Raw genomic sequence first — 12,178 nt, 5'->3', positions numbered from 1 at the left:
CAACAGCGTCCTCGAAAAGGTCCAACCTTCCTGTTTTCATGGTTACTGTTACTTTAGTTCTCTCTCTTTCTCTCCCTCTCTCTCTCTCTCTCTCTCTCTCTCTATCTGTCTCTGTCTCTCCTCTCCCTGGGAACATGGATAAAACTTTCTCTGCTTAGCAAATTAACAATTCCACCGCGTGGCATTAATAAAAGGACGCAATCAATGATAATTGTCTGAAAATATGGTGTAAAGATTTCGTATCCATCTTCGGGGTGGGTGTTTCACAGAAAAAAGAAAAGAGTATGGTAGATAAGTGAAGATCAACTCAAAATGGTACGCCGTGTGCGTCTTCAATGGTATCCTAACTCCCTAATGAAATGGACATTTTGGAAACTATGAAATAACGATTAACAAAGGACATTTTCTGTGGATTTCGATAAACCTGAACAGGGAAGCCAGTGACATACCATAAATTTTGAGTTGATCTCAACTTTTAAGGTATATGATATATAGACTTATAAATTCTTTGTGAAACACCCCTGGTCGTTTCCCCCATCAGTCAAAGGCCAGATAGTTCATGATGTTCTCGGGCCCCTCCGTTACCTCCAGGAGAACCCTGCCGCCAGCTCGTTTAATGGCCTGCACCACCGTCCCGTGGGGCTTTCCGTCCATATCCTTGCCGTTCACACTCACGATACGATCGCCAAGCTACATGGAGGGTAAAAGTCAAACAGCGATCAGTCACATTGGATTAAGACCCAAATTTCAAGGACATCAGTATCTAAACACATTGAGAATAAGTACAGGAGGATGGGATAGCTTGATACTACTACTAGATCCTCGCAGGTAAACCCCTCCCCCCCCCCCCAACCCACAAAAGAAAGAAAGAAAGAAACAAACAAAAACATCCATCGAAGAACACTCGAAAACTGTCCTATTCACCTCTTCCTAATATGACAATGAAATCCAGGGTGCATTCACCAGTTTGTACATTGTAAGTAATTGAACACAAATCTAAGATTTATCATCATTAGTATAGTATATATCTATGATTAAATTAACATTTTAGCCCATACCCCCTCCCCTCCCCCCCCAAAAAAAAAAGCACACCAATACCTGAGGCATCGGCTGTTTTGGTGCTTTATCCAGCAATGACCATGAGAGAATAAGTGCCGAATGTTATAACCAGTTCCCTCTAAGCTAATCAGAACATTCTTCATCCGTCTACCCTTTCCCGCCGCGCCAAACCAGAGAGAGGAAACTACCTCCGCTACATCTCGGGTCGTAATGACCTGAAAAACCTTCACTTTCCGCATTCTGTCGGCAGATGGCGCTTGGCAACTTAACACAGCTGTACACTTTAATTAGCGGCAACTGACACACTGTGTACAGTGTGCAGACATACATGTACAAGTAGGCCTATGGGTACATTGCCTCCTTGCGTGTAAAGGGACTGTACAGTAATGGTTGAGGTGAGGATTCAGGTATATAACATTTTTATGGTGAGATAATGAGAAACCTCTTATGGAATAATATGAAAGAGCACATAATTTTAAGAAGGATTCAACGTTTTTCTGATGAAAATTGGCCTTGAAATGGCTGAGATATCCAAAAAAGCGATCCTAATAAAAATTGACAGGCCACGCCTTTTCTTAGGATCTCTTTGTTCTACCTTGTTTTGTTGATATCTCAGTCATTTCAAAACCACTTTTCATCAAATAAATATTTGATTTCAACTTAGAATTGTATGCTCTTTAACATTTCATAGAGTGGTTTCTAAATGTCTCACAAAATGTTACAAGCTGAATCCTCACCTCAAACAGTACTGTACAGTCCCTTTAACCCCATGCAATGACAAGGGTATCATGCCTCTTTAATTTTCCTTTGAGTTTCACTGAAATAAGTTTGCCTGAGGCGACTCTGCAAAAATACTTTAAACTTCATGAACACAGGTTTTGTATTAAATTACACAAGTCCATTTAGATCTGTACAATCATTATCTGTCAATTATCTGTCTATTTTGACATGAACACCATTTCATGGATAACCTATTTCTTCTTGTTCTGTCTACTCACATGTTAATTATTTCATTCACTTTTTTCAGTCACTTAGTCAACCATTCACTGATTGATGGATGAATGCCAGTGAATCGGAAATAATGGCGATTATATGATTGTTGATGGCATTTGGCTATATATACACATTTTGATGGACGCATGATTGCTGACTATATAATTATTTACAATGATGTGGAAGTGAAAAGCTATCTTTTTTTTCACACGCACTGGTCATACTTTCTCACCCTGACTTCACCCGAATCTGCCGCCACTCCGTCCGGGTCCAAGCTGGTGATGAACACGGGAAGCGCCCCGTAGGGACTGTCGGAGCCTCCGGCGACTGTGAACCCGAAACCTCTTGAGTCTTTCTCGAGCAAAACCTTGCGAATCTGTCGGAAAAGTAGATGAAAAAATTATTGTTAATTAACCCTTCATCAACTGGAGATTCCGTACATAATGACGTATTGTTCCCTAGAAGGTACAGCAATATTACTCTCATTTTGACAACTTTGGAAATTATGAAATATTTATTTTTTTCTATTATAAGTTATGTTTATTTGAAAGCCTATAAACCACTGACAGAATGGTGTGTCACTGAAGCAATATCTCACACTTTTGCTGATGTTTGACCTCTTTCAAATCACGTAATCATAATATATTCTATAATGAAAGCAATACAAATGGTAAGTCATAAAACTGTTATGAAGCGGACGGGCGGTTTCGGGCGTTTTAGGGAGTGTATAAGTCAGGCAGTTTCGGCAGGTTCAGTTACTAATGTGTCAATTAATTACCACAATAAACTTACGTAATAATTCTAAATACTAAATACACTCTCTTCATGGATATCATCGGGGCTGTAAACTATAATGATTGCATGTTGATATAATAGACAAACCCTAATCCAAACCGTCGTATTTTTCCGTTAGCTCTCTTAATTGATATGCTCGACAATCATTTTAACACCCTCTCCCCTCCCTCCCTATCTCTCTCTCTCTCTCTCTCTCTCTTTCTGTCTGTCTCTTTCTGCATCCACCATCCCATTTATTGAGATGCTATGTCGTTTTTGTCCGCATTTACTTCAACTTCATCCATGATTAATTTGATATATTTTACTTCATGATACAAAACGTTGTAAAATTATCTTGAAAGAGCGTTATTAATCAAGGCAAATCAAATTCATTCAAAAGAGATGAGACTTTGTTTCAAATAATACAGTCAATTTTATGAGTTACCAGGCTCTTTGAGTGCCTTTACAATCCGTTCAACAATCGCGTACATAAGTGTATGCAGTTGACAGGTAAAAATTGTTTGTTTTCTTAAAGTAATTTGACAAGGATCATGCTCGTCTATCATAACGAAACGCACGAAGTCGTTAAATTGTCCTGCTCAATGCTTTTCATTCATTTTATTTATTCTAACATAAAATTGATAACTATCTATAATTTAAAATGAAATGATAATAATAATAGTTTGATAAAACTAATCACGTATACAGTACATCGGAACAGAAAATATACCTATACAACACAAGAAATAGAAAGAAACCTATATAAAACAATTAACACCAGGTTGTAAGAAAATAATACCTGTACAACTAAAAAAGAATTAAAAATGAAATAAAAAAGAAGAAAAAACAGGTAAACATTAAGCAACAGCGAACATTATGAAACATGACAAAACAAAAGTGATCAATTTCGTTTGGCAAGTACAAGCACGCATGGATATGCCCTTTATCTTATTGCAAGGTACTTGAGCGTAAATGAATGAATAAAATCATTATGATAACATGCATGTAGTATCTTATTACTTACATTCACATACACAAAATATAACATAATTATACAATCGTTCATTTACATATATGCCTAAAAATTTCCAAATCCTCAATCTAATTTTTGAAGGTGTAATCTAAAAGATTCAAGATTACCATTTTCTTTCAAGTAGATCTACATTGGTAGGACATTCCAATCATTAACCCGTCTATAAGATAAACTTCTGGTTTTTGTCACCTCGTAGTGCAGAGTTTCCGGGTAATCGTAATCACCCTCGTCGAAGTCGTACCCGATGTAGTCTTGAGGCACGAACGATGCCGACGCCGAGCTCTCGGCCACGGAGAACGAGTCCTCCATCTCCTGACCCATCGATGACACGTCCAGGCTCGTCGAGTCCGAGGTCGAGTACGGCGGCGGCGGGGAATCATTCGAGGTCGTGGAAAGCTCACGCATCTCGTAGGAGAGCTGACTATTAGTTTCTGCAGTAAAAGTGTTAAAGAGAAAAGGCAAATAAAACAAAGAAACACATCTAGGTCAAGTAGAGGTGAGGTTTCGATATTCGATGTTAAATTTAGATGATTAAAGGGTTGGCAGGAATAATACAGCAAACTTTTTACGCTGGCTAGAAATATTTATAATGATGTTTATTATCTTTACTGTCATCATTGTGATTATTTTGAGTAGGTTTATAAGCATTGTCATTATTAATATTATTGCTGTTGCTGTCGTTCTTAATGCTGCACATTATTATTGTTATTATCAATAGTGGTAGTAGTAGAAGTAAATTTAGTATCATTGTAGTAATGAATAATTACATTATTATTGGTAATATTAGTAATATCATTATCATTATTATCATTATTATTATTATTATTATTATTATTATTATAATTATTATTATTATGATGATGATGATGATTATTATTATCATTATTATTATTATCATTAATATTATTATCATTGTTATCAATATCATCATGATTCTTTCTATCATTGCTATTATTAAGGATTATGCGAAATGCATTCGAGAGACAAATTCTTGCTGTGGGATTGTTTGTTTTAGTTTTTGTTTAATTATTCGTTTGCTTTGTTTTGTTTTTTCAGATCTGGGATACAAGTACTTCTTTCCTAATTCTATAAGGGAGTTCACGGTTGTGATTTGCGCATGTGCAAAACAAAGGTCAAATGAGACTGTGTGTTTGCCACTGACTTTAAAATGAATAGAATCCTCTGGCAACTGGAAATCTGAATTATGTCATAACAATGTACTAGTATGTGTTTTAGACTGAATTAGAACGTACAGGTGTAAGTAATTCATTCATCAACACTTCAACAAGGAATTCTTGATCACAACACATGTCCATGTTTCATTCAGAGTCTGTGGTGTAGGGGTCAAATGAGACACGCGCTAACCGTGAACTCCCTTATTAGTCAAGGCGCTAATTCCTGTAGGAGGCTTAATTAAGGAGTTCGTTCAACCCACCCCGCAGATAAGGTTTGACCAGACAGGGTGGTAGATGGGACCTCCATGAACATCCCCAGGTAGTATGTGGTTCCAAATTGTGGTGTCAGTCGAATTTTACTGGCCATTTTTCATCATTATTTGTTGGAACAAACGCAAAGTGGTCTGCGCACGCCAAGACTATTACACTCACCACTAGCACTGCTACATGAGCCAGTGCAGTGGTGCGTGTAGTAGTCTTAGCGCACGCTTACTTTTTCTTCGACAAACAAGGGTTTTGCCTGCAAACTAACTTTTCACACCAAGCTGGGGGTCGGTATAGTGTAGTTTCTAGACGTTTTTATTTCGTCTTTATTTCTCCGAGTTGCAGTAAGCAGAGTGAGAGCGCATACCCAGTGATTGCGACGCCCGAATCGCAATCACTGGGTATGTGCCCTCACCCGGCTTAGCGCAATACAGCGGGCTTCTGCCCAATACACAAGTTGCAACTCAGAGAAATAAAGACGAAATAAAAACGACTAGAAATAAAGACTAGGGTCGGTAACGCTTGTCGCTATTGGGGCACTGAAAATACCAAACTTATCACAGTTTTTGCATTTATTTCATGAAGAATTCATCAAACCTGCATAAAACTTTATATGTACACGTTGTTAGAGATGTCGGCAATACAGTAGGATTCAATGTAAGGTATAATATTGTACATGGTTACCATGGTAACCGGATGCCTACAGGTGATTGGTAACCCCCAAAATGCCTCCTACTGCTGCAAACTTTGATTTTTTTTATTTTATAGATGCAATTAAAAAAAAAAAAAACCTTTTTATTGACTATTGTAAAAAAAAAAATCTTCTGCTGCCAAGGCAACTACTATTATCCAATCATGATTCAGCTGTCAATAACTCAAAAACTAAAGCCCATAATTTCAAAAAGCTCAATGAGCATGTCCTTCCTTTTGCATATTTTTTGTACAACTTATGTGAAGAATATACTGAAGTATTCTCAAGTTACAGCAATATTTGTAAACAAAGGCATAATAAACGGCCATTGAAAGAAAGATATCATTTTCGAATAGTAAAATGCATGAAAAAGTTGCATCCGTCGTACTTTCAACACAAATTTGACTTCAAAGTACATAGGCAAATGTAGTTTTTAGTAATGTATACGGACACAAATTTCCCTTAAAAATATAGGTGAATACAGAGAGCAAAGCCAATTGTATTCTAATGTTAGCTCTTTTGAGTATTAACAGAGCGATGGTTATGCAAAACAATCCTGGAAGAGAGCAGAAGAAAGCAATAATTGTTCATGTTCGTAAAGGAAGTTCATTCAAGAATGCAGATAAATTTCTTTGTAAAGAAGGAATACACACGTGCGCTGGATTATCCACCAAAGAATTAAACGTACTTTTGTGTTCGTTAGCTTTTGTAAATATATATATATATATATATATATATATATATATATATATATATGTATATATATATATATATATAATAAAATGAAAAATTCATGATATGTAAATTTACATCAAAACGTGCAGTAATGAATTAACGCTAAGGAGACAATGAGAGAAAACTCTTGGGCGTCTTTTCCCTTTTATACCAGGCTAATTTAACAGTGTTGAGGTAGGTCTACAATGGGTGATGTGCACGAAAGGCAAAAGAAACAAATCTGTCTAAATTCCAGATATATATATAATGTATATACATATATATATTTATTTTATTTTATTCATTTTTTTTGGGGGGGGGGGTACCAATCACCTGTAGGCATCCCGTTACCATGGTTACCATGCACAATATTATAACTTACAATGAATCCAACTGTTTTGCTGACATCTCTAGCAATGTGTACATATATAGTTTTATGCAGTTTTGATGAATTTTTCATGAAATAAGTGCAAGAACTGTGATAAGTTTGTCATTTTCAGTGCCCCAATAGCGACCAGCATTACTGACCCTAGTCTTAATTTCTAGCCGCTTTTATTTCGTCTTTATTTCCCTGAGTTCCAGCTTGTGTATTGTGCAGAAGCCCGCTGTATTGCGCGAAGCCAAGTGAGTGTGCACACCCAGTGATTGCGACAAAAACGGTTGTGGCGTCGCAATCATTGGGTATGTGCTCTCACTCTGCTTACTTCAACTCGGAGAAATAAACACGAAATAAAAACGTCTAGAAACTACACTACACCGACCCCAGCTTGGCGTGAAATGTTAGTTTGCAGGCAAAAACCCTCGTTTGCGACCTAAAAAGTCTGTACGCGCTAAGACTACTACAGGCACCACTGGCATTGGCGCCTGTAGCGGAGCTAGTGGTACGTGTAGTAGTCTTAGCGTGCGCAAACTCTTTCTCGAAGAATAAGGTCTTGTCGCAACTTAAGTGGCCTGTAAAATTTTATTGATACCACAATTTGGAGTCACATACTACCTAGGGGGGTGTTCCAGAGGGTCCAACCGACCACCCCATGCAGTCAAACCTTTTCTGCGGGGTGGGTTGAACGAAGTCATTTTTTCTGGGTCCCTGCGCCTTGACTATATTCATCTCATTCCGCCTTTTTCTTACCGAAGTAAAACGAGAGACAGAGAGACAGAAAGGGAGAGAGAGAGAAAAAAAAAACACATGCACCACCCCCCCCCCAAAAAAAAAAACACCCAACAACAACAACAAACAAAAAACAAAAATAGAAATGGTGAATTATAATGATCAAATCTTGAATTAGTGCACAACAGGGCATACTTTAAGAATTGTATTATGATACACGCGGAACGTACAAGTATCTCAATGAAACATTTCTTGAAGGTGAGAGCATTACTATAACTATTATTATCTGGAGTAAACAAAAACTCTAAACAAAGTTGGTGTTGATGGCAACCAAGACTCCCACTTAATCTACTCGCACAAAGCGGGACCAGTAGAAATCGAGTGACTTGAAGCAAAATGATGTTCACGTACTTGTACATTGTACAAGCGCGAGCTATTTACAGAGATAACAATATTTGACCCTCCCCCACCCCATTTATTACCCTGAGATGGGTACCTTGGCCCCCAAGTGATGCACGTTTTCGCTCAAAATGTGGTGAAATTGCATTCTTTTGGCACTCCGGCCTTTATACGCCTACGTCATAACATAATTCCATATTGTAGTGATTGACGCCGTTAAACCTTCTGCTCCAATGCTTGTATAGACACGGGACAATGCATTGTTTTGTTTCCATAGAAACATCTACATTGTATATTATAGTAAACAGCATGAGGGAGAAAAACTCGTCACTGAATATAGTACTTCCTTCCCTTTCGTGTCTTCCTCTCTCTTCATCTCTCTCTCTCTCTCTCTCTTTCTTTCCCTCTCTCTCCCCTCTTCCATCTTATTCTCTTCATTTTTATCTCTTTTTTTCTCTCTCCCTCTGCTTCATAATCCTGTATAGTCCATGGCATCAGAAACTTTCCCATGTAGTGTAAGTCGGTCGTTTAATATTGTTTACTCTTTCCATAAATCGACATACCATTTAGGTGTATCATGCCCTACTTTTCTGTCTTTTTTCTTCTTTCCCTGCCAGTGTAACACACACACACACACACACACAAACACAGACACACACACACACACACACACAGACACACACACACACACACATACACACACACACACACACACACACACACACACATACACATATGTATTCAAAAAACGTAACCACAATTCTGTCTCGGTCAAGGATACCCATCACTCATGGCTGCCTTCGAATAAAAAAACATTCCTGGTATAGAGATGTGGCTACAACTATAGTTCTTGCCCTTGAATTATTAGGCTTTGCCAAATGTGAATAGACTTACATTAGACTATCATTCGTAAAGGGACTTAGTTTAGAACTGAAGCGGTTGCATTTCCTTTAGTTGTTCAGAAGAAAAAAATAATGTAATTTCAGTTCATCAAGTATCAGAACCCACATATTTCATATAAGCGTTTTTTCATCAAGCTGTGGTTTTGTCGAATTTGATAATTCCATCTCTGTCGAATGTTCGTAATAATATGAAGAAATCTCAGGACATTGTCATGTCTTGATGATTCATTTCTTTTTATCATTTCCAACATTCGACATATAGATGGTATAATCGAATTCGACAGAAACCGTTTATCGTTTTGAGGCACTTTTTATCAAAATGGTGGCAATTATCGGGCCACGCCAGCCGACTTCGTCATGACTTCGTGTAGGTGCCTACAAGGTCCTTGATACATTTGTATGCCACACTATTTTAGATTGATAACTTTTGAACAATAAAATGGTGAGATAGGTATCAATTTAGGACATGTAGGGGTAAAGAGCAATGATTCATAATCTTGCACCTTAATTGCTACCTACATGTAATTTTTAGTGAAAGATGAATATACTGTACACTTGTAGTAAAGGCTACTACAGTAACTGTTTATAGGTTATCTTTGATTGCAAGTGTTCGTTACATGAATGAATTATAGTCATCTGTAATCGGATATTAGACTTTTCTTTTCATTCAGACCTTGATGTTTAGAACTCAAGCCCAAATTTTAAGTCAAAGTTAGTAAAAAAACAAAACAAATTCTACTGACACGACAGTGAAAATTTGATCAAAATCGGATACAAATCCGACAAAATTTTTTTCTTCTGCTATATCGCATGCGTGGTATACATAAATGCTGGTCGCTGATTGGTCACAATGCCATCTCGTGACTCATGCAGCGCGAGTTCCGATATCGTTGTATTGCGAGCAGTGACGTCATGTCAGGTAATTATAATTCCAGACTTTGACTGGCTGCAGACGGGGCTGTGGAGAATGAAATGATGTGTATTTGTATGTAGACCATAAGATAATGTACAAACTTTACTTCATCTAACGTTTTTATTTATCACAGTTCACAATACTTGACGTCAGTGCATTTGGAGTTATTTCCTCCAGATAATGTTTGCCCTCAGCGCTGCGCGAATGGTAATGCAATATAATTTCGTGGGAATGTACACATTGTACATTTACAGTTGAACTCAAGTGGGGATCGATGCCAAATGTTACATTATATTACACCTCTAAAAAGGAAAAAGGTAATATCTGTACATTATGTATTATACGGTTATTTTCCTCGCGTGTTGCCATGTACTGATGTATGTAGTATTACAATTTGTATGACATTATCCTGTGATTCTGACCTTACTTGACCGTCCCTTGCCTTTTTACAAATCTCGTGCTGTTCGTTTGAGCACAAAACCTTAACTTTGTTCAGTGAACCAAGCAACTTAAAAACAAAAGAAGTGTGCAGGAAACAAGATGAAATGCCAGCTAATTGGTCACTCGTGTAATACACGTCATTTCACCGTTTTAAGGATACAAAAGTATACCATTCCCTAGAAATCGCTAATGATAAGCAAAAGATCAGAATTTTGCTCTACAAACTGAATTTCGGAGCCGAAAGTATATCGTTGCATTTGGTGCATTGTGCTTCAAACAAATGGAATGAACGTCTGTTCCACTATACAGAATTGTCTATATGTCATTATTAATCATAATAATTATTTATAGATGTACAGTAACGTGTATTATCATTTTGATCAATTATTATTATTAGTGCTATCATTATCAATAAGAGACTCCAAGGCTACTTCTAAGTACATGTACTCTGTACATGTACAGTACAGTATTATACAAGAACAACCGAGCAAAATGCTGTTCACGCTTTTTCCCCTCACGATATACATTGTAGGTTTATATAGAAAGGAAAGTGTATCCGCAATTGATGGAGGGCAATTTCATCAAGGACATTACTGTACTTGTACATGTTGTACTGTACATGTGCATGTAGATATACTTTCAAGCCAAGTGATGTTGATGGTAATGTAATGTATTGTATTCTATTTTCCATTAAGAAATTCACATAATTATACACGTTACAATACAAAGAGAAACGGCTGAATATATCCCTGCTGAGCAATTAATGCCAACATGATATTGCACGGTTTTCAGACGGGTCCACGTTGAGAAAAGAAAAACTTCATATTGTAATGGAAAATGATATCACAATACGATGCTTGCAAAAGCTCAAAGAACAATACAAAACAAAATAAGCACATCTTTCCCAATGAAAATGTATACAATGTATGTCTCTGAAAAAAAGAAGATATCAAATCAATCCATAAATAGATGTCACTGGTTTTTTTTTTTTCAAGGGAAAGAACATCACGCCTTAATTCTACCCTGAATAAGTTTATTGCGTTGACATTTCTAATTTCACTATTTGAATAAAGTATAAATTATGACACAGTTGTAATTGAAATGTCATGACCCCCTATACAATGTATGGGAACATTCTGCAGCATTCAAGGTTAAGTTTCAGAAGGTACAATTGTAGTGTACCTCTAAACTACGGAGTGAATACTCAAACTTAATTTGAACACACTAAGTAAACATGTCGATATGTTATTGTTACATTTCTGTTATCCTCGGCAGTTTTTTTTGACTTCTCCTAATTAGGTCTATGCACTCCAAGTTTACACGAACTCGTGATGGAGCCCTTGCAGGGTATACGATATACAACTGTAAGAGATGTTTTGGTCACGTGCCACATATACAATATTATGATATACATGTATTAACAGAGGGTGTCATGTTAGTTGAAACTCTGACGATTAAATGACAATGCTACGGAGTATTCTAATCGTCACGATTAATTGCAAAATATCGCGCAGAGCTCCACTTATGCATTATGTATATCTGCTGCTGGAATATCGTTCTTTTATCAAAGCAAAGCGTTTTGGTGGAGAATCGTATAGGCATTTTGTAATTGTAAACGGATAATATACCACTGAAAATATTTAGATATATAAATTGCAGCTTACCCCTATAGTATCTAACATGGACACATGAGGCTACTCACCGTCTTCCAT

At 37.0% G+C, this 12,178-nt stretch overlaps 1 protein-coding gene across 1 annotated transcript; it reads right to left on the bottom strand.

The window, feature by feature from the left end:
• Positions 1–537: 537 nt before the first annotated feature.
• Positions 538–12,178, bottom strand: LOC139717475 (disks large homolog 3-like). The gene is made up of 4 exons (XM_071628982.1): positions 12,169–12,178; positions 4,049–4,290; positions 2,285–2,428; positions 538–690 (listed from the first exon to the last, which is right to left on the bottom strand). Exons 1-4 carry the CDS (start codon positions 12,176–12,178, stop codon positions 538–540), a joined length of 549 nt encoding a protein of 182 aa, XP_071485083.1.

Source organism: Diadema antillarum, unplaced genomic scaffold, assembly GCF_040938485.1.
Source record: "Diadema antillarum isolate AM-2024a unplaced genomic scaffold, OU_Dant_1.0 scf00000075, whole genome shotgun sequence".
NCBI classification, from domain to species: domain Eukaryota; kingdom Metazoa; phylum Echinodermata; class Echinoidea; order Diadematoida; family Diadematidae; genus Diadema; species Diadema antillarum.
Note: the sequence above shows the minus strand (reverse complement) of the source record. Positions and strands in the feature narration are given on the sequence as shown.